At 39.0% G+C, this 24,007-nt stretch overlaps 2 protein-coding genes across 2 annotated transcripts in view; one reads left to right on the top strand and one right to left on the bottom strand.

The window, feature by feature from the left end:
• LOC139307394 (protein diaphanous homolog 3-like) overlaps positions 1-5,737 on the bottom strand; it is a 149,722-nt gene extending 143,985 nt beyond the window's left edge. Inside the window, exon 1 of the mRNA XM_070931158.1 lies at positions 5,606-5,737. Coding sequence (XP_070787259.1) covers positions 5,606-5,728 — 123 coding nt within the window. The 5' untranslated portion in view covers positions 5,729-5,737. The remainder of the gene's footprint in view (positions 1-5,605) is intronic.
• A 4,205-nt stretch (positions 5,738-9,942) lies between these two features.
• On the top strand, positions 9,943-23,059 carry tdrd3 (tudor domain containing 3). The gene is made up of 13 exons (XM_070903714.1): positions 9,943-10,064; positions 11,002-11,086; positions 12,453-12,518; positions 13,115-13,275; positions 14,444-14,585; positions 14,754-14,825; positions 17,845-17,994; positions 18,365-18,517; positions 19,039-19,216; positions 20,007-20,136; positions 20,559-21,504; positions 21,960-22,079; positions 22,271-23,059. The coding sequence occupies exons 1-13, from the start codon at positions 10,027-10,029 to the stop codon at positions 22,385-22,387; spliced, it is 2,358 nt and encodes a 785-aa protein (XP_070759815.1). The 5' UTR covers positions 9,943-10,026; the 3' UTR covers positions 22,388-23,059.
• Positions 23,060-24,007: the final 948 nt, after the last annotated feature.

The following is a 24,007-nucleotide window of genomic DNA, read 5'->3' as shown; positions in this document are numbered from 1 at the left end:
AAGGTATGCAGTGGCTATCAAGGCTTTGATCCACAGGATCCACAGCCCAAACTACTGCACATTCCCCAGCCTGTACAACTGTCACCAAGTGCAATGGGTGGGTGCCAAACTTTCCCTACAAAAAGAAAATCCTTTTGGGGCACCCAGCGGTGCAGTTTAGCAGATTATTAAATCCAAGTTTAAATGTCTAAACTCAAGAGTCATGTGTCGACATCAACGACACAAGTCAAAAATTGCTGCCTAAAAAGTGCTTCTCTAACAAGCCCTATCTGCAAAGTATAAAGGATCCACTTGTGCGGTGGAAGAGGAGATTGGCACTTGGCCTGTTGTTATCTGCGCATACCAGCTACCTCAGTGCCTGCAGAGCAAGTTTTGTCTGCTGCTTTTTCTGCTCTAGCAGATTTTTTTTTTTTTTGGGGGGGGGGGGGGGGGGTTTGTTCGTTTTTCTGTAGACTTCTTGGGAAGTTGCCATCTGTGCTTTGAACAGGTGTAACAGAATCAAAAATGCCAAAGGAATAATCTCAATAAGGAATGAGAATACATGAACATTACATTTCAAAATGTTGTCATGATGTAATGCTGAATGAAAAACTGATATAGAAAGGTTAATTCCCCCTCTAGCACAACAGCAGACCGTACAGAACCTCAGAGAAAATAAATCAATACACACCACTGGAATAAAATATGTCAACCTGTCAATGAGCCATCCCCCTAACAAGTGTTCCAAGATTAACATCATACATTTTTGCATGTGCCAGAAAAGACATGAGAGAATAATAATAAAATGACCCACCATATGCCTACTGTAGGAAATATTTTCTCTCCACGGATCAACTTGACAATTGGTCAAACTAATTGGACACAGCTGTCAAACTTTTACCCCACATGCCCAGATTTTGACAAACTACGGCAGAATAGGCATGCATTTGTAATGAAACTAAGATGAACCCCAACAAGTAGACAACTATTCTAAATGATTTAATTCATAGCTGAGACAATAAAAGGAGTCAAATGCATTTCAGCAAGTAAACAAGGAAATGGTCAATATTAAATAACTAAGAAATTATGACGTAAATTGCCAGTACATGAAAAACTACAGTGAAATATATAAATGAACCAACAAATTGTGAAATAACAATTCACAAAACTCAAGTCATTTTCACCTTCCCCTACACTTCCACTGTTGCACACTTACAGTCCAACAGTACTAAAGCAGCCTTTTGTACCAGCTATTGCACTCTAGTATATATGTCATTGCAGCTTGTTCACAAACCCAACGTGTGCCTTCAATATATCTAGGACATTCAATTGGTACTCACCGAGTCTCATTGTTGCATCTAAATAGCACCAAACAATCAGCATCGTACAAAGGAATCCACAGGTGACACGGCTAGGCACAAACAGCATGCTGAGACCTTACACTGTTTTGATCGATAAACTGAGCCGTTTGCAAGAATGAAAAAATTTTTAATTTTACAAATAAAAAAAAATGCCTAGCAGCTGTCTTGATTTACAGCGAATGATGTCCAAAAAACAATAACAGTGTGACTGCCAAGGATCAGAGCTGTTCAATTGTCATTTTAAGCAATGATTCTTTGGTTCTTACTTCTTAAATGTGAGGATTTGCTGCTTTTCTCTGATTTAAATAATTGTTAATTTAATATCTTTGGGTCTGGGACTGTTCCGGCAAAACAAGTAGAAGACATCACCTAAGGCTTTAGGAAATTGTGATGGGCCTTGTTCACCGTTTTCTGACATTTTCTGATGAAACAATTAATAGATTCATCGAGAAAATAATTGGCAGATGAACTGATAATGAAAAAGTTTGCTGCAGCCCTACCCAGGAGCTTATTGGTATTTGGCTTCTGAAAATAATGAAGCGGTCACAATTCAAGGCCATCTCTTCGTACCCAACCATAGTCACAATTAAAACTGCAGGCAAGTGTGAAGCCTTACCGGCACTCCCATTGTTTATTTCCAAGGCTTCCAAACAGAGCAAGCAAAAGGACCCAAGTGACAACGATAGAATAAAAGAAGGCCACCAGTGGGACCGAAGGACAGCACAGGACAGTGAGTCCGGCCAAAAGGATCTGACAAAGTGCTTCAGGTAAGAAACATAATTGCCTGGTAACTAAAATACCATAAAGCTGGCTATAGGGCCAGTTGGTTAATCAGCAATGCTTTGTGTTTACTAAGTTTTTCAGTGAATTCATTTTCCTTTCTGCTATCACCCTGTTCATTTAATTAAACTCAGATAACATCTTTTTCAATTAACTGAGACAAGTAACCCACCACTGGTAGAGAAAACGCTGATTAGTAAAACACTGCACACGCAATCCACAACAGAAAAGAGCGGTAAACACAGAAAGGGAACGCTTCATGGAGGTCAGGGAAAAGCAAAGATGAAAGAACCCAAGACCAGAACCAAACCAAGACTGCCTCCAACATCAGATTTTGAAAACGTCATTCTTTGGACCCTTCATTAACACTGCTAACACCTTATTTTCTATTCTATTTTATTTTTACTTTCAGGACTTTGAGCAGTTGCACATACTTATCAAAAGGCAAAGAGACTACTACGCAGGGCTCTCACCAACGAATGGAATGATGGTGCTGCACCATCTTAATTACTGGTATTGAAACAGCAAACTTTTAAATCTATGGCCTTTTAAAATCACAATTTGTGATATGACTTTTTTTTTAATTAACATTTCCTGCAGAAATCCCCATATAGATAATATAAGTGGATAGACCTTGAACCTCATAGAACATAGAACTCACACGGGTCGTCCTCCATACAAGATTTAGTGAGGAAAATGTTATTTTCTGTTGATTGACAAATTGATTAATCTCCTTACCATTACAGCACTTCCCAGGCAGCAGTACAGACACTGACTGAAAAAAGCCACTCAACTCACAAACTTCAACAATTAAAAGTGAACTAATTTGCTTAATACAACAATAATATTGCCTACTAACACTAAAAACACTACCCAAAAATTTGTGACACAGAGAAAAAAATAAACATCTATTACATAAATGAAACAATAAAACCTTTTCAGAGCTTAAAGTGACAACTGATTTTGGATGTGACTGAACAGTCCGTCTCATCCTTTTTTTACCCTACACTTGCTAATAACAGCATTGCAAAAGGACATTAACACATTGCATTAACATGTATTCTGTTCCATTTCTTTCTTCACTATTGTAATGCCTTAGTGGCCTTAAATGGCAAATCTACTTAGTAGAGTATTGTGGTATTGCAGTGCCACCTATTGACTACCAATGCTGTTCACTGTGAAAAATGTTTTTCAGTTATTTGTTATAATAATAGTTATACGTTATCAATGTTGTTAGACAGACCAATCTGATGAGATCCCTCTCTCTCTCCCTCTAAACGTGTCAAGACTAAGCTGTAACATCACACACATCTTTTAATGGGAACAAGTGACAAGATGTTCTTTGGTTGTGTATTTCTGACATTTAAAGAGAATGAAACCATGAGAAAAGATTTTTTTTTTTGAAATTCAAGGCTCTCTGGAAGGCAACATGGCCTCTGTGTACTTAGCTGCTTTTTGGTTAGTATATTAAAAGGAGAACCAGATCAATGACTAACACCTGTGTCAGCAGAGTGAAAATGTGTAGTTTAGCTCACGTAAGGATGCTTTGCTTGTGAAAAAGTGCTGCCAAGAGTAAATCAACAGCACGAAAAGCAATATCAGTATGTTTTCAGTGCAAACACAACACTTCCTATGCTTTTCACAGTAAAAGCTTGTATTGCTTTTATTTTGAAGTGGCCACAAGCAAAGTCTTGGGTGAGATTCGATTTTTTTCCAGGGCGTTCAACTACATCTCAGTCATCATCAATGGATGGAGTTTCCTCAGTTGTCATGGAAATAGCTCCTTTGTTATCACAGTCAAGAGATGGTAGATGGCCATATATGGAATGTTATCAATGGATGAGGATGGTCTTTGGCAACCTATGAATGGCTTCCATGCACACCAAAGATCACCCTTCAACAGAGACAAGGTTTATGATCTCCCCCAACATACAACCACCTATTGTTAAGTTCCATGTTGCCTGTAGGTTACGTAGTGACAACTGCACAAACTCCACTGATCAAAACCGCCAGCTGCTGTTGAAAGCTCGAAAAAGCTACTTAGTAGATCTTGAAATAAAATTCAGTCAGATAATATTTCCAAGGTCAAGAATGAACTTTCATGCTCAAGGTTAATAGTTATCCTGAATCTACATTTGTATCTGCTTTTTGGTTTATGGACTGGTAACAAGGGACCTGGTTAGGTAAAACACTAATACAGTCAATAAGTCATCGGATGCACCACCACTGTAGTCAGGGAAAAATATTGACAAATGTCCATCATAACTTACCACAGAGCCAAAAGTGATTCCTTCATATTGCTTAATTTTATACACATATAAAGTGTGAATATGTCTATGTTACCCCCTTTCAAACACACACAATGCAATGATGCAGGTTAAACCCACATTGGCAGTCAATCTGAATGGTTTAACAGATCAGCCAATGTGACTTTGCAATCCCGCTTTCAACCAGCACTGAACATTCATCTTAGTAGGTGAACAGGTGTTTCTGTTAGGGTTAATAAATGTTAGACATCAGCTCATCAGTGGGAGTGAATAATAACAGTCTGGATTGAAAAACCATTCCTGCACAGACCTTTACTACGATTGTAGACTAGAATCTCTGAATGGTGATTACAAGGAATTAACTTGTAGTAGCACTCTCATAAGAATGGGGTCAAAGGCAGGTTGAGAGTGCATTAAGTAGAGCCGTGTCATACACAAATCTCCTGTGTGTTGTTAATAAAAGCCAACCGCTTTGAAAATGAGACGCCTAACTGAGAACCCTAATAATGATAATGTTTTGTCCAAATAGCAACATCTTCCTATATCTCCCAGACAAATATCAAGCAGACAGAATGTTGGTTGGTTTGTAGTAGTAGGAAGCACATGGATTAGTGTAAGGGCTAAACCCTGCCCTAATTTTAACCTTTTGATTTCCTACATGCAAAGCATAATCAACAAACTGTCAAGGTCACTGTTCACTAACAAACCTCTAACATGCAAACACTGCATTGTGTATGAGCTTTCTTAACAGTGACATGCATTTCCTCAGCAATAGACATACCATAATGTGTAAGTAAATACAAGTAAATACATTACACAGACATAACACACCTCCACCACTGTTCTATTGCTCGCCTATGTTTCCCAAGGCATGATCAAGCTGAAGAAACAGTTTTCAAATAATTTAAATTAATAGAGTGAATGAATCCAAAGTCATTTTCACACATCTTTCAATCCAACTTCTAGCAGCCACTTTTTCCGTGTGGGGCGTGCACTTTCTTGTGTGTGTCCGTTTCTGTATGTGGTGTCCACGGGTGGTATCAGAAACATAAGAGATGATGAACTCATGTATGTAATTTTGACAGGGACTGAGGGGACATCGTTTGGAAAAATTATATGATCCCCCACATGTGATTGTACACTAAAGTCAATAAAATGTTTTGTGTACCATACAGCTAAATATAAAACAAACATTTATATTTAGTCTGCCATACTTACAAACTTTGGTTTCCGGTCTCCTTCATCGGAACATGACGTGCTGTGGTGAGAAGAACCCTTCTTCTTTTGAGATTTACTGTCTCGTCCGGTAGTGGATTCAAACCGCTGACTGTAACTATCCATGTTGATAACCTAATGACTTCTACACTAGCTGATAGCTACTTAAGACGTTAACCTTAAAATGTATGTAACGTTAGCACACACCCGAAAATGGTGAAGGACGACACCTGCGGAATTGTCCAGTTACATTACCGTCCGTGTCTTGAATTAGCCGAAGAGCTAACATCCATACGTATATATTCTAGGCTTCACTCCCAACAGTCCGTTGAGCTAGCTAGTAAGATTGCTAAACTACCATTCACCGGTGGCTTTACTTAGCGCTAATCCAATTTAAGGACTGTCACGTAACGCTTGAGTTTCCGCTGACCGAAGGAATGCGGCATACAACTCAACACCTTTTTTCATCACAAATTGTATCCGTTGATTAGTATAAAGCTATATAATATAGCAGTAGCTGAAGCGTCGGCTGGATAAATTTACGTGGCAGATATTTTTTGACAGACCCGCGCAATGAGGATGTCGGGTCCGCGTGTTTAATCCAACCAATGGCATCCACTGAGCCACAAAAATTGAATCCTCATTGGTACAGCCCCCTCTGTTTACAGTTGAGAAGACATTTGATTGGCCGCAGTAAGCTGTCAATCAGCCCAACTTCATATTAGGATTGTTCGTTTTATTCTGCCTGGGTCTCCCGTAGGTGATGGTTCAAGCAGCGGTTACAGTTTGTCTGCAGTCATTATACAAATTGCAGTTTTAACAGCGTTACAATTTAACGACGTAGATTAACCCATAGGGCACATTTTAATTCATACAAATTACCGACCATGCAAGCTGCCAAACATAAACGCATACTGTATTCTGTAGTAAATTTCAAAATACAGTGATAGCAATAGAGTTATTGATGAATTTCCTGTAGATAGTTTACAATAAAGTATATAAAACTATTGTGGAAACATTATTTTAGTATTGTGTGAGTAATCAAAATATTATCACTAAATCACTAAATTGTATGGGTAGACAAAACATTTCCCTGAGAGGTTCAATCAATTTTATACGAGTCATAACAGGCCTATTACTATGCACAGTATCATTCACTTGTCAGATATATAGATCATTTTCTGTATATTTTAGAAAATGCTTCTCATGTAGACTTTCATGTTAAGCTTGAAGTGGAACACAAGTTGATGCTTCCCTTTTATTTTTTATCAAGATGTTATACTGAAAGTGCTTTACGCTACCTTTTTTTCAGCTTTGTGTCTCAATTCAAAAGTAAGCCTAAAGCTACAGTAAAATCCCAAATACCTTGTCTGATGCAAACAGCAATGAGCTGATGTGATGCAACAAACAGAAACTTTTGTGAGCTCCTTCTCGTGTGCTCTACTCAAACCATGATTTGCTCCCCCAAGACATACAGTATCAGAGAACGTTCTTCAATGTAAAAACAACCAGTATGAGACATTTGTGCCCCTGTTAGTGAAACTCATGAATTATAGCAGAATACATTAATTGTGTGGAATATTGACAGTGAACCACATGATATTTGCGATCGCTCTTGCTGGATGCGCTTTGTAAGCTGTTTCTATGGTTTAAGTTGTTATTCAGAAATTATGCTTGATCATGTGGGACTTTCCTCTTGAGAACAATAAAGTTTGCGTCATCTAATGATGGCAATAGGATAAAAAGCCACAAGTTCTATTAACCTTTCCACTGCCTTTATGCTTCCAGACAGCTGGGAGCATAACAATCCTTCCTAAAACCTCAGCACTGGAGTCAAATGATAATTAGATGTGTGTAGCCTAATGACTGTTACAACATTAACAATAATTGGTTGTGAGTTTGATTGATAGTTCTCTGAAAGAACATTTCCTTGCCACCAGCAAAAACAAGGAGTCTACTGTAGGCTACTTGGCAAACAGACAACAGGTCATAGATTTCATTTAGCTCTTAGCTCATGTAAATTACTGAACCGTTATATTTCGAGCATCAATCTTTTACAAGTGGAGCAGTAATTCAGTGTAATTATGATTCCACTATTACTAAATCTGCAAATATGCTGTGGTCTGGGACACATTCTCACTCATATGCACTGTTACATAGGAACTGACAAACAGACAGAAATTTGGCTTGAATGTGAGTTGCTGAAAACAGATTTGGCATGGACATTTTGAATTTAAAAATGATGGTTTTTGTTTTGTTGTTTTGTTGTTTTTTTCAAGGCAAACCTTGAAGTCACTATTGAATGAAAACTTCAGCCATGAAATCAAATTTAAATTTCTTTAAATTCAGTCTCTTTAAAGACCTTTATACCTTGAGTCTCTGAAAGGCTGTCTGCATGGCTGCCAGCGATGTATTAACACTCTTCGTCTAGCCAAACACAAGCCTTGTACCTTGTTAATCCTCTCAGAAAATGAGAGCCCTACCCTTGCAAATCGGTCAAAGAATTGCTGCAGGGATATACAATCAAAAACCCCAAAGACCAAATAATTGAAACTCTTGTACTGATAATGACATTGATCTCTGCTATTTAACATACAGAAAATCCACCTAAGTGAGATTGATAGTTTTTTCTAATTGAATTATGTGTGCTTTATTGGCATGAGTATTTCAAGACAACATTTTCATACCATAAAAAAAATAAAAAAAGGTACAATTCTGAGGCCTCAGGTTGTATTCAACTAATACAATAAAACAATGTTAAATACTGTCTGTTTTGTATAGAACAATCATTCATCATTTGACAATAGAAAATCTTAACATATTTTTCTCTTTAGCTAGGCGGCCTAGCTTATGGCCTGGCCAAGGCCATAAGACAAGAGGGTCAAAATCAAACTTAAAGGCCCTGACTCAATGAAACTGAGCAAAACTGCTTTAAAGCTTGTGAAACTTGTATATGGAGAGAAGGCACTGTTTCAGCATTTCTGTGTGCATATACTGCCATCTTGTGGTTTGAATTAAAATGGTATCACTACATCAGATTTGTGGGTTTTATCGATTGTCCTTAGGACCAGGACACCTTGAGGGCCCAATCGGACTTCTTTAAGTGTCCTCTAATTGTACCAAAATGTGTGGCCTAAAGTCTGGACCAAGAATGGGTAGATGTAGACACATTGCACTTGGTTGGGATGGCTTCCTAAACACAAACCTAAAATTTAAGTAAAAGGTGTAATTACATTCCTTCCACATTTGACTCTTCCACAGACAAAATTGTACTATTCAAACAATATTACACAAGAAATTATGGAAGAAATTAGCTTGAAACGGCTTTGTGGACACATATAGGCTTACTCATTATGCATGTTTAAGGCACAGTGAAACTCTCTGTAGACACAAAGGAAGGTAGAAACATTTAAAATAATAATGGTTTCCACTCGACATTCATTATTGGATATAAACTTATGTTATTTTTGCTACTCATGTTATGTCTACTTGACATGATCTATGATCTACTTCCATGGGCAGCCTGTTGCAGCAGCTCTCACTAATTTCCTAGTTTTTCTTATTTTTCTTACTTTCACCCTGTTTATCTCAATTATGGTAGACTACAGCAGGAATAGGAGGCCGCCTGTCCCGGTAATCATCCAGGGAGAGGAAGTGGAGAGTGTGGACTCATACAGGTACCTTGGGGTCCAAATCAACAAAAAACTGGACTGGTCTCACAACACTGATGCCCTCTTCAGGACAGGGACAGAGCAGACGTCTCCCTTCAGTGTGTGCAACAGACTCCTGAAGACCTTTTACCAGTCTGTAGTAGCCAGTGCACTATTTTTTGCTGTGGTGTGCTGGGATGGTGGCTTCGAGGTGGATGAGGCAAGCAGACTTCACAAGCTGATAAGGATATACTACAGTACATTTCACTTATACTATATCTCATATTTCATACTATATTTGAATGTACCATATTATACTATATTATGTTAATATGTTACATTGACCTTTGGACTATGTTCTCACTATACTTACTTATACTTATCATATCATATATTAGTCTGGTGTACACTGTTTACATAGTCTCCAAATGCTCCTGCATAGTTTCTATTCTTATTTTTACATGAAGACAAGGTTGTCCTTTACCACTGGATGTCAGACAGCCTTTCCTACTGACACAACTTTACTACCCAAAAGAGAAGGCAAAAAAACGAAACAGAAATAGAAAAAGTATTTTGACCCTCTCTGCACTCCATACTTGTCGTACGCGTCTCGGTCAGTGACGTATGTTACGTAGAGTCGTTGAATACTCACATTAGCGAGCTTTATCATTAGGAGGAGAATATGTATCACAGAATCAGATAGTCGTTATTGAAGTGTGCTCACTTTAAACCTATTGGTGTCGTTATTTACACATCTATAGCTGACAGACGAAAATGACCGATTTGACAGATTCCCTGACCAAAGAGGGCTGGTAGGTAGCATGGTAGCTGACGTCAGTGAGCTAGCTAACGTTAACTCACTGAGGTGCCAGATTGGTGTTTGCTTATAACACTAACTGATCATTCTATTTTTACATCAGAGTTTTTTGAGAGCTGGAAGGTTTCTAATGTACACACAACCTTTAGGTTGTGCGGATTGTGGCAACGGCATTAGTTTGCCTAAATCGAAACTAAGGCTAACTAACTAAGAGCTAACGTTAGCGAGATAAATAACGTTAGCTAACATGCAGCTAATACACACTTAGCATGCCATTAACGTCACACAGACTGACGCTACCGTTTGTGTTAACCGATAAGCAGTAATAACGTCACATGGTTTGGTGGTCAAAGAGCGCCGACCTCAGCTAAATTCAAAAACTTGCAGTGCTTTTGAAACTTCACAGCAACACGCATTACTGTACAATATCTATGATAGAGTGCTGACTTTGTCAATGGGATGGTTTCTACTGCAGTGTGCAATGCTATTAAGATTAAAACCAGTTGTGTTTATATTATACAGATGCGCCTTCTAAATTCATACATGTAACGATGCTTCTGAGGTTGTCCTGTTTTTGGCACAAGATAATAATCTGACCAGAAATGCTGAGGGCTTAACTCTGCACCACCGATCCTCCCGCCTTGAAACGAAGCATTAATAATAGACATTTAAGTCATATCATGTGGTGAAACGCATTTATATGAAATCCTTGAAATTATTTAAAAGATCGATTTAACATTGTTAAAGCGTCGTCTCGTTTTATAACTGAATTGTGTTTGAGACACAAGAATTGTCTACCAATATTTGCAGATTTCTTGTGATTTAATTGCTGCGTGTAGATTAAACCAAGAATCTTTTAAATGTTTGAACTTAATTGTGGTTAGGCATGTTGATCTACTATTTCCCTCTGCACCTTTTCTGTCATCTTTCAGGTACCTCAGTGATGAAGGCATAGCAGAGCTGAAAGGATCAGCTGAGAAAATATCACACAATGACATTATTCGTATTGCACTTGACGTAAGTTTTAAGTTTTAATCTTGTGAGTTTTACATGTACATTTTCCCAGCATAACAGCAGTCTGCTCTCTATGTATCATTCAACAATGAGTTTTCTCTGCAAACGGTTGTGGGATGTGGTTAAGAAATACTGTGGTAATTCATTCGGTATTCATTGCTTTTATACGGACACACAGCCACCATACACACAATTTTAATCTGGGTGTTCTCCCAATTCTCTACTCTGTGAAGGTTCAGCGTGTTTGACACTAATGGCAGACCCATCATTGGTTCTTTCCATCTTCAGTTGCCCCAGCAAGATTATCTTGCACCTTCACATCAAACTATTTAATTTTTCCTCTTTGATCAACCAGTTAAATCCAGTCCAGTGTCTCCCTTCTAACATGATGCCAAAGAGCTATTAACTTTCATTTCATGGAGAGACAACATATAATGTAGCCATTGTGTTTAGCTAATGATAATGATTTTAGATGCTCCCTAGAAGCTTTTAAATGTATATTTAAAAAACAAATGGTAATATAGAGACTCAATAGACAATTAATACACACAAAAACAGTAATAAGTAAAGAACCACAAACATTTATAGAACTGGAAATGTAGAACAGGATTGAAAATAAGACAGTTTTACTGCTTATCTGGTCTGCAGTATCAGACAAGTCCAAAACCTACAATAGTTGCATTTACTGCAAAAGCTTTGACCTTGCTGTGCTGCCAAAAGAAAATAATTGTATTGTAATTCTGTTATGTTTACTGGGGAAATAAGAGACCTACATTTAGAGATATTGTCGGCTGCAGTAAAAAGGATGGGTGACCGACCCATTTGGAATTGGTGCCTTGGTGCAGCCAACAGAAATCTGACAGATGTTTGCAGTATGGAGAAAATCTGCAAATAGTTGATCACTATGTTGGGGTCCTAGGAAATATAAAATATAAAATGTCGTTTTAATTAATTTGATTAACAGATGTGTTAGATATTAGCAATAATTGAAAAGTTAGTTTAATTTGAATTTAGATTGTCCTCAGTAAACCATCCGAAATTACACCCTATATTACATGATATTATACACACTGGATGGTACTGCAAGTACTGCAAATTTGCCTGATAGTGCACAGGCATGATTACTTGTCTGCTTTGAATTGGCTCCATGATATCCATTTCTAGAACTGAGGGTACAAGTGAAAGGGCCCCTCACCAACATGTAAATGAATAGCATTAGGCAGATTATGTTTATTTTCAGGCACAGTACAGTGTAGGCAAAAACATTTTTGGTATATATTTAAGGCAAACTCTATTGCATTATTTAATTTCATTATGACTGGCCCATTATTTGTTATTTCTTTTTAATTATGCAGTATCTCTTTTGCAGAGTGATCTTAGGCCTATTGGGAGAAAATTTCTACCATCTGATATCAATAGTGGAAGAACTGAGAAGGTGAGTGGTACAGAAATTCTTATACAGCCGTTTCGATGCTATATTTTTGAAACTTAATGGGAGATTTTGTGCTACGGTTACTGTTTTGTTTTGTTTTATCACTTAGTGCAAGCTCAAGTTTTCAGCTGAAATGCAATTCTCGTGAGTGCCACTAGATGGCCCTAACACACTGGCAAACAAGGATCATAGAACTGCCGCTTCGCCTGTGAAGCTGGGGTTGAGCAACTGGAGAGAACAAAAAATGATCCAACCATTGCCAGAGGATTAAAACATGTAATTCTATGTGAGCTTAACCCCGGCTACCTTCAAGATGCACATTGATGTCACACTGGTCATACACTCTGCTTTGTGCAGTGTATATGGCTACTATATATGTATATCTTTTCACAGAAGTGGAAATCATTTTTTGAGAGGATAGAACTGATAAATGGGTTTTGAATAAAATGGTCATTGTGAATCTAAAGGTAAGCTATGTTGTGAGGAATAAGTAAATCCGTGCAGACACAGGCATGTCAAATGGAAAGAGTTATTTTTATTATGCCTGCCGATTTGCCTTTTACGCCATAATTCTTTTGTTGTCCCTTGCACGTGGCCAGTTGGAGGGTCCATGTGTTCTCCAGGTGCAGAAGGTGAGGAACGTCTCAGCTCCTAAGAACCATGAAGAGTCCCAGGGCGCACCGCGAATGCTGCGCCTACAAATGACAGATGGGCATACCACCTGTGTTGGATTGGAGTTTAAACACCTGTCTAAGATCAGGTACCTACACAACAGTTTTGTTGCGTTTAGGAATAGGTTTAGTGCAAATAATGAGATGTCATGTATTGTAATTGTCTGGGAAGTTTATAACACTGTTTAATACTTGTAAGAAATAACATTAGCTAAATGAAAATAAATAATTGTAAAAATAAATTGAATTTCTAGTAGATGTGCGGATGCAAAGCAGGGATGTCATTTAGCCAGTTCCTCATGTATTCTAAGCAAATGTGTAAGATTCTGCACACACCCTTCTCCTTCACCTCCTTGTCAACACTCACACCTCACCACATGCTTGAATTTTCCCTTTATCTGCAATTTCCACGTGGTGGCAGCTATCTAACAATTCCCAGCCTTAATTACATCTCCATCCCAGCAACGGTGGCCTTGGTGACTGCTGCCATGGTGACTAGCCAGTCTGTACAGGTGGAGTGGCCAGAATGTGGGCCTTGACTTCCTGATGGGAAGAGAGGAGAGAACAGAACAAATCCCCTCTTTATGAGCGGCACACACACACTGGCTACCAACAGCGGTGGTTAGTGTTTCTTATGAAAGTGTCCGCTTTAGTGTGCGCGAGGCCATAAATGAGAGGCAAAGAAGGATGAGATGGATTACAGGACTGTTCAGTGTGGGAGACAGTGATATAGAGGGATGACAATTAAGCAGTAAGTGGCAACATTGATCAGAGGGTGAATAGTGTGTTTGTAGGATTGTGCGTATGTGATTGAATCGAGGATAGAGAGTGCCTCACTTGTGCATGGGCCACTATCATGAGAACAGGATCTATCCCAGAGGTTTGGAGTGAAATCCCTAATTGTTGCTTTGGCATCCGGCATCAGTAGCTGGAAATCCCTCTAAGTCCCTGTGCTTTCTTAATGAGAGAGGCAGAGGCCTTATCAGGCCTGATGAGATAGAGGGGCTTTTAATTTACCACGAGGGTGGGTGAGCAGCTGGGATTATTAATAGTCTCTCCTAGCCTCGCCAGTCATCCTTTGGCACTGCTCCATGTCATTTATAAAGTGGTATGGGTACGGCAATAGCATGCAGGGCTTGCTATATGCAGTTATAATATCTTAAAAACCTTGAATGTGTTCAACATTTAACAGTTGGTTAAACAATTTATATATGAAGCATCATTTCATAAATACATTTTTATTGTTTTGTTTTTCAGTCTTAATACCCCCCCTGGAACAAAGGTAAAGCTCCTTGGTACAGTCCAGGTTAAAAATGGTCTTTTGCTGCTCGATGACTCAAAAATCTCTGTCCTTGGAGGAGAGGTTGATCACATGGTGGAGAAATGGGAACTACAAAGGGTGAGGGTCAATTTTGTAATGATGGCTCAGCTACTTTTGTTAAAAAATATGTTGGTAATCATTTTAAATTTGCATTGAAGGCCACCACCAGTCTGTCATTACTCTTGCTAGGATTGTACTTTTTCCGTATTCTTTAAGAATGATCTCCCTTTACCATTCAACCTGCAGAGTCTGGCCAAACACAGCAGGAGTAACATTGGAGCAGAAGGTGGACCTCCTCCCTTTGTGCCATTTGGTCAGGTGAGGATAATAATAATTATAATAGAGCAAATTGTGAAAGTGTAAAATAAAAGTGTAGAATAAAATTAAATTAAACATAAACAGGAATAGAAAATAGCAAACTAACAAAAATAAGGAAATGTAAGTTTGTGAAAATGAGATTTCAGCAGTCATTTGATAGAAGTCGGAGGTGCTGTTGAATAACAATAACCTCTCAAATGTATTTGAGGGGCCAGACCCAGGCCTGGCTCCAGGAGTGGACCTTGATGTCCCTTTTCTTGGCAATGTTCTCTCTGATCTTTTTTTTAACTGATTATGAAAGTCTTCATGAATCTTTAAAATGCATGACTGAATTTTAATTCTGCTTTTGTTGTCCTACAACACATACCACAAACTGCAATGACACTTCACAAAAATATATGTGGTGTAAGTGTTGCATTTGTATTAAAATAAAATTATGTGGCAATTGGTAGAAAAGGTGAGAAGAGATTAAATGTTTCAACGACGATAAGCAAGCCTCTTAAGTGCGCCATCAAAAATAAATAATGTGCTCCAAACATACACTTCCATCACACTGTCAAGCAATTGGGATACTATATACAGTAATGGATTTGAAAAGAATAACTATGCTCAATTCCCAGTGCCTTCAAAAAGTATTGAACCACCTTAAATTTCTCGACATTCTGTGGTTTTGCACATCACTGCTATTTACAGAAAATTAAATACAGACGTTTCTCATTTAAAATCTCCTAAACCAGAGTCAATACATTCACAGATTAAGAGGGGTTACATCCATATCAGCATGACCCTTTTTTCACCCACTCTTCATTCCAGATTTTCTCAAGTTTTGTCAAGTTGGATGAGGAGCATTTGGGAATTATCATTCAACATTCTCTAGATTTTCAGTGTAAATGCATTTCTGCTGCTGGGTCACTCCAGGACTTAGTGTTGATTGGATGTCTGCTTAGGGTTGTATACATATTATCCTATTCCAAGGTAATTGGCACTCTGAAACACATTCTCTGTGGCTGCAGAGAATCAGTCAGTCAGTTCCACTTCTCTCAGTTGCTGCTACTCAGAAGCATTCTCACAGTGTGAAGCTGCCACCACCATGCTTCACAGCAGGAATGTTTTTAAAAGTGAGATGAGTTGGTGGGTTTTCACCGGACATTTTGTTTCCCCTGAAGATGTTGATTTAATTTACATCTCATCAGACAATAGAATTGTTTGACTCGTGCTCTGAATTTTCACCAGTGAAGTGTTAGGTACACTTCAGAGTAGTGAAAGAACATAGCATTCAAGCATTAGTCATCATATTTACATGATTTACAGCTTAACCTTAATGAGATATAGGTGTGCAGATTGGTTTGGTTGCCCTGTGCCAATACCTTGGTTAGCCTAGCTGATCTACAGAGCCCCCAGACATTTATCTTTGGGAACTGTCCACAGCGAGGTCAGTGACTTATCCAGAGTAACAGGGACATTGTGAGTGGAAAGAGACATTGCTTTTGAGATTTTCCTGAGCTGTTTTCCAAAGCTTTTAGGACCTCAAATAAAATGCCATTCTTCCCCTATGAATTGGAATGGTGGTAGAAATCTCAGTGATGGAGATCTCAAAACCTGTGCAAAGAAAAACCAAACTATCTGCATAGCTAGATTAGCCAGATCCTATTTTAATAGCATATGTGCATCAGCAAGAGCTAAATGGTAGGTCAAAACTGCAAAAGGACTGAGTGAAGTGGAGTATAGATCGGAGGGTGTGGTGATTAATAGATGATCTCTGAGCCAGTCACATCACTGGTCTCATCAGTTTTAAACAGCTGTGCCAATCACATGACATCGCATGACGACAACAGCTCAACAAATAAAATAAACGTTTTCTCCAGGAAATCATTATTGTCTGGATGGTGCAGAGCAGCACGATGTGAACACAGCACCACAAATCACAAATCTGCAGCCAAAGGCAGATGGTGTGTGTTTTTTTTGTTTGTTTGTTTTTTTTTTACATTTGATTAGTACAATCATGATAGAAACAAATGATTTAAAATGTGTTTTGTAAAGCCATAATTCTGCTGCATCTCACATTGTAAATTGCCACATCATATCTTAAAATGTGGTACAGAAGTGTTTGCACTGTAATGCACTTCAAGAATAAAACATGAACCGCTGAAAAAGTTGGAAAGCAGGCTGTGACACACAGGATTAACGAGCTCCGGTAATCCGAGGTCTCACGCAAAACAGGCAGAACACCGAGTCACGACGGACCCGTCCAATGTGTGTAGTTATTCTGTAACAGCCTGGTGTCATTTGCACCAGATTTAATGAAGGTGAACATGGTGGTCGATCGTGCGTAATGGCACTGCGCTCTGGCGTGGCGTTTCTGAAAGTGGAGACTGCAGATTTATCAACATCTGTCCTGCTGCCTTCAGACGGCTGCAAGGGTTTAATGAACTGAAGGAAAAGCTTTTCATCAGAAGGGCAGACTGATTTACCGACACTCCTGCTTTATCCACATTAGACATCGATTTAAAAGCGTCTATTGCCTGGGTAGTGTTTAATTAAATTTGTTTATTGACATTTTAAGCATTATTCTGTTATTGCTGTGTTATGGCAGCAAAGTGGCGCTGCGCAAGAAACAGAAGTGGTTCTGAGATGTTTGTGAGATTGTCAGCGCAAAGTCTAAGACACAGTTTCTCTTTGTGCTGCCTTATTTGAATGAACCTCCCACCTGTTCACCGTGTGCTCTGCGCTTGGCACTAAAATACCACACAGAATGGACAACACAAATTTCAGGGACAAGAAAATAACAAACAGTTGGAGCGCTGCTTGTGGTGGTCGTTGCACTACCAAGATAGGGCCCAATGTCTTTTTTATTTGGTTGCTACAACAAATCTAATCTATAGTATAAAAACACTGCAGGTGACCTCATTGTAGTTCTAATGTTACCCCATAAAATGTGGAAATTGTTAAGTGCATTGATTATTTTCTTAAGGAACTATACATGACTGAGGAGAACATGTTCTGTATTTGCTCCCTGTAGAAGTGTGAAAGGAAGGATGACATAGACGGCAGAGAACTAGACCAGAGGAAGACCCTTCAGACTCACAGTGTTCTCAAAAGTACTGACGAGAATGATGAGTTTGAAAAGCAGCGGACAGCAGCCATTGCTGAGGTGGCCAAGACCAAAGAAGTATGTTAACCCATATCATGGGTTTGTGTCTTTATTACATCTTATGGAGATGGCTGTGGTAACGACAGGTTACTTCATTATTTTACAGAGCTACTAACATTTTATAACTCACATTTGTTTGCATATTGTGATTCTTTTTTTGATGACTGCTCCTTTTGCCACGTTAACTAATTTAGCTGTTTCTTTTGTCGATTGCAATTTTTCATTTGACCTCAATTTGAAAATACATGGTCCTTATTGACATTGATCTTAACCTTGATTACCTTTGACATTCAAGTAACATCATAATAACATTGTCAACAACAAAGTTCTGTTTCTTGTGTTGGCTTTATTGTTGCTCTCTTGATCTTGATGTTCTTTTACTTGTTAGGGTCCCCGCATGTTTGGTGGTGGAGGAAATGCAGGCAGTAATTTATCCACTGCTGCTTCCTCCTTCCGGAGCAGAGACTCATACCAGCAGAGGAGACGAGAAGACAGGGTCGAAAGAACTGAAAGCAGACAAGATGGAAACTATCGAGAGCTGGTGAGAAGACAAACTTGTTCCAAACCTGTAAAACAATTTGAGTCTGTTTTAATATAGCTATGAAAGCCACCTGTGTGGAAAGGTTGGAACTCATAGACTGGGTAAGGCATTGATTATGATATGATATGATATGAAATCTAAATTAATTGGAGGCTTGGTTAGGTTTTCCAATCCAGTGGCAGTACATTTGTGTTGTGATAGTTTCTAGGCAGAACTTAACATAAATAGGATAGAACAGGATATTACAGATGTTTGAATGCACACTAATCCAACCTAAAACAAAGCTCAAAGTGATACCCATGTCTGGCCATCTTTAAAAAAACAGGTCCTTTGTGGATCTTTTTTCTTTTTCCGTTGTCCATCCAATTCATCTTCCTTGTTCACAATGAACTTTACATGTGCCTAATATTACCAAACAACCATTATCCATCCATATGTCTTTCCCACCTCTTCCTATACATTATATACCTTATATCCTCTTTTCTCTTTTTGTTCTTTCTCTCATCATGTCCTGCGTGTAGGTGGATGAGCGTGCTCTGAGAGACATCATGGAGATGGGCTTTAACAGGGAGGCTGCTCGGCAGGCCCTAATGGATAACAACAACAATCTTGAAGTGGCACTAAACAGCCTACTGACTGGATCTACTGGATGCAGACCTGGCCCTGTCATAGCTGAACCTAACAGGCCCCAACCCAGAGGTTCATACATATACGCATGCACGTGCGCGCACACACACACACACAAACACACACACACACACCCACACATGCCCGCTGCTCACTTGAAAAAATGCTCCATAGCCTGAAACACTTTGTGTTTCTTCAGAGTAAGAGTGAGATTGGGCGAGTGCTGTGGCGGTCCTCTAAATGCAGTGAAAATCACCTACAGCCCAGTTAAAGGTTCACAGTGGCGGTTTTGCTTGTTTTAGTCCATTTACCACAAATTGCATACGCACTTTATTGCCAACTATATTCCCAAACACACACAAGGTTTCAGATGGATATTCTGCTTCACCTGCAGTCATTGTTTTGTATTTGTTTCAGTACTGAAAAGGAACTTGCAGCAACTTGAAACTTGTTCCATCACTCTGAACTACCTGCTGCCTATTTTTTGTTAAAGATTTTTTTTTTTTATCATGTGGTACAGAAGGGACTGTTTTTAAAGCTGTTTTTTGTTGCTGCATACATGAATTCTCCGAGTCAGCTACAGAACATTAACCTTTTCAATTCCATGCAATCTGGAAGGAGCATATATATGTGTTCCTGTATTACTACTCCCAAGTAAAATATCTGATCTAGATGGGTTCATGTTTAAAATGAACATAATCACACGCACACACACACACTCAGACACATAGAGCCTTGTCACACATACTTTAAATGTGGACACCCAGGGCCAGAAGCTGCACACATTCAAACATCCAGTTTCATTTATCAGACTGTTCTTAATTGGGTCTACATAATCTTATGATTGGGTTCTTCTCCTCAGCCAGAGGGAGGGGAAGAGGCAGGTCCAGAAATGAAGATGAGGAGGAGGGTGCAGGGGGAAGACCATCTGGACCAAGCACTCTGTTTGACTTTCTGGAATCCAAGATGGGAGTTTTCGCCATTGATGGTGGGTGAACTAGTCCTGCCTTGGTACCTCTCCCTGGTCCATAACCGTCATGCTTTAACTTTGTACTTGACTTATTTTAGGAAGAAACACGTCATGATGTTAAGTATAGGTGATGTTTGTATTCTTTTTCAAGCTAGTTCTTTGGTAAAATTACAACATGGACAGAGAATTAAGACATGGTGTGGCGCTGGTGTGGAAGACCAATACAGCACTGGGCTGTAGTTTAAAGTGGGCATGAACTCACTTTTTTATATGCTATATATTTCGATATGTTTTGGTTGTGTTTAATCTTCATTGAATAACGGTGTGTGGCACATGGTTATGTGGTCTTGCCAACGTTACTTCTATTATTCATCCCATTATTGTTTTGACATTGATTTTAATTACACTGCTCTTTTTTTGCTGTGTTTTCTCAGAGCCAAAGAGCCAGGCAGCTCAGAGACATCATGAGAGTAAAGCAAACTTCTCCAACTCAGACTATTACTCCAAAGACACATCTCAGACCAAGTTCTCCTCGCATAATGACCATAGGCAGCAAAGGAATGACCGACCACCTCGCTTCCACAGGGACGCTGAATTTCCCAAACCTGGCCAGGAGCCTCCCTCTAACTGTGCAACCTCCCAAACATCAGCTCAAGCCCAGCAGTGGAAGGGCCAGGATAGATGGTCACGAGGCACATCGGATAGATTGCAAAATGACAGGAGAGAGATGCGAGATGAGCAGAGTTTTCCTTCATCCTTCACGACTACTTTCACACGTTCAAAAGAGCCTCAGCAGCAAATGGAGTTTAGTGGATCTTACCACCAACGATCCAGAAATGGAGATGGTGGTGGTGGTGGGAACATGTCTGGGCCGTCTCACAGGAGAGGGGGAAAAGACAATGTACCCATATCTAAACTGACTCATTCTGCAGGCAGTGAGCTGGATGGAAAAGGAAATAATAAACGCACAGACAGAACTGAAGAATCCAACAGCAGGAGGAAAGGGAAGACTGACCGACCAAACTCAGACCACCTTGACCGACAAAGGGATAGTGGGCCACCAAACTTTAACTTGAGGGGAGGAAGCTCAGGGACGTCCCAAGAAGTGGGGTTATCACGGGATTGTGGAATCATGACAGGGGATCCCTCTCGTTTCCAAAATGGAGATATGGAACACAAAAGAACTGGGCCAATCAAGCCAACAAACTCATCGTGTCCCCCCAACAGGGACCTGCCCCCCAAGAAAAACATGTCTAATAACCAAGGACCTAAAAGAAGGTCAGGACAAGGCAAAGGTCAAGGTCTTCGAGGACCAGAGAAAAGTCATTTTGTGGATCAGGCTTGGAAACCAGGAGACCAGTGCCTGGCACTGTACTGGGAAGATGGCAAGGTATGTCTTTCCTGGATTGGTGACAAAGCAATAGGTGATAATTGTTTGCATTCAACTTACTGTATTTCGAGTTAGAGAAAGTACACTGAAATAAAAAGCAATTACATGAGCTCATAAAGTAACCTGAGACTGAGACCCAAATATGTGACAATATTACAATTAACAACTAAATCTGTAACAGCCACAATTCACTGACAGACATTGTGGGATTCTAGAAACGTCAAGTGAGTTGTTTTTCTTTGCCTGACAGCTTGTTTTTATTTTTATATTAAATTACATCAAAATATAATTTGTGCTATAGTGACGCATTTTCTTGCAGTCAGTGTTGACAGTGTCTTTGATTTGTTTTTCATGTAATTAATTAGCTTAAATGTTTCTTGACATAGAAATGTTTGTGTTAAAATAATTGTATTTCTATTTGTTTCTGTCTGTGGTGTGTGCGCGTACGCATGAAGTTCTACCATGCCAGAATAGATGCTGTGCATCCGTCAGGCTCCACGGCTGTGGTTGTATTTAGTGATTATGGAAACTGCGAAGAGGTCCTGCTGCATAACATCAAACCTGTTGATGTTTTGGTAAGGAGAAAGAAAACTTAATAATTTATTTATCATTCATCATTATTAAGATCAGAATGTGTCCGTCAATATTAAGTGGAAACATCTAATTAAACTATTCAAGTGAGTTGACGAAAGGTGATGAAATATGAATGACATTTAATCTGATTACCCACAGTAACATCACAACCATATCAAATGTACAATGGCAGGAGGAAGATGATGGTTACTACGACAGTTCACTAGAGTTTCGCCGTGGGGGAGATGGACAGCCTAGACGCACGAGACCCACACAGCAGTATTACCAGCCACCCAGGGCACGAGATTGATGTGTCTGCGTTTACACTCGCAGGTAAATAAATATGCAATTGGGTTTATTTCCATTAATAATTAAACATCAAACATCAGTGTGTGAACAATATGTGAACAATGTTCCTATTTTTATATGGAAAATTTGTATTCATAACATCCCTCTTTTCATTGTGGTGGGAGTCTTGAATTATATAACAAACATGAAAGTATAGACTGTACAAAAGTCATTTGTAGGCACTTCTGTAACCTTATCCAATAGAAACTGTTGCGAACCACAGCTAAAAATGTTTTTGAATTGATTTCATGTAACAATTTCAACTTTTACTGCTTCTGCTGTTGCAATGTGTTGTGTAAAAACTATCTCACACGGTGTGGAGCAATCAAATTGCAAAAATGGTTAATTTTGTAAATTTATTTAGTAATTTTCTTTTCCTCCATTCGTCTGTGTGCTTGTCCCACATCCTTCCGTGACAGACATTATGTCACTTTCTGCAACAATCCAGAGTGCTTCCTGAATTTTTAAGTCCACATCGTCAGGACATATAAAACTTTTCAAAGGGCTTGGACATCATTAAAAAATAAAATGAAAAACTGACATGAGCACCTGTTGATTTTGTTAAGGACATATCTACTGTATATATGTTGTGAAGATTTGTTAAATGGATGCATTAAAATAAACAATCATTATAGTATGTAGCTGATTTGTTGTTTTAATGTGTTTTTATTTTTAATTTTCAAATGAATAAACAAATTCAGAGCAGAAATAGAAACCTCACAGGGATCCTTGGGTTTATTTTTAATCTCATGACAGTAGTTATGATTATCAGTTAGTTAAAGTTTATCAACAATTTGATTAGAGTTAATCTTAACTGATGGTAATGCTATAAAACCGGCTCTACCAAATTTGCTACAGTAATTCATGTCTTACAGCATAGCTCTGTCATTTCTCCTTGTGGATAGACATGGGCACTACGAGTCCATAGCGAGCAGCTCAAGCTCATTTGTCTTGTTCTGTGAAGCAAATCCAAAGGGTAAGACAATCTCTTCCCCCTGTAATAGAGACGGTTACATTGCAGAGATATCATTTTGCACATTACAAAAGGGACTGTACCTAGCTCACCAAGCACTGCACACACGCCGCTGAGCTGGCTGTTTATGGACTTGTGCTGTGCGAGAGACAGGTTTTACACATCAAGAAATAATGTCCACCTCTGCTCCAATTTCACTCATACCAGCAGTAGGAGACAAATGGACAATGCACCAGGGTTCAGCAGGAAGGTCGCCGCGCTATTCTGTATCATTGGTCCAAAGGATTTGCTTTATTTTCCAACTGAGACGCCAAGCGAGCATAGATGAATAATTAACGGGTGGTAATATGGAAACCTACCCGTTAGAGAGGAACTGAAAGTGAAGCTCTTGAAAGTGTTCTTGGGGACTGACCATAACACACTGGCCAGATAATCATAAAGGATTGATTTTTCAATCAGACAGCAGTGATATTTTGTATTTTGGTAGAGGAGTTAAGCCCATTTCATGTTGAATATTTTTGTCATTGAACTCAATAAATGTAAAGTTATTATGTGTGCAAATCTTGCTGCTGTGGATTATAGGATCTTTTTTTTGTCACTGTTATTACT

The sequence above is a fragment of the Enoplosus armatus genome, chromosome 1 (genome assembly GCF_043641665.1).
Source record: "Enoplosus armatus isolate fEnoArm2 chromosome 1, fEnoArm2.hap1, whole genome shotgun sequence".
Taxonomy (NCBI): domain Eukaryota; kingdom Metazoa; phylum Chordata; class Actinopteri; order Centrarchiformes; family Enoplosidae; genus Enoplosus; species Enoplosus armatus.
This window is presented reverse-complemented; position numbering and strand designations above follow the sequence as displayed.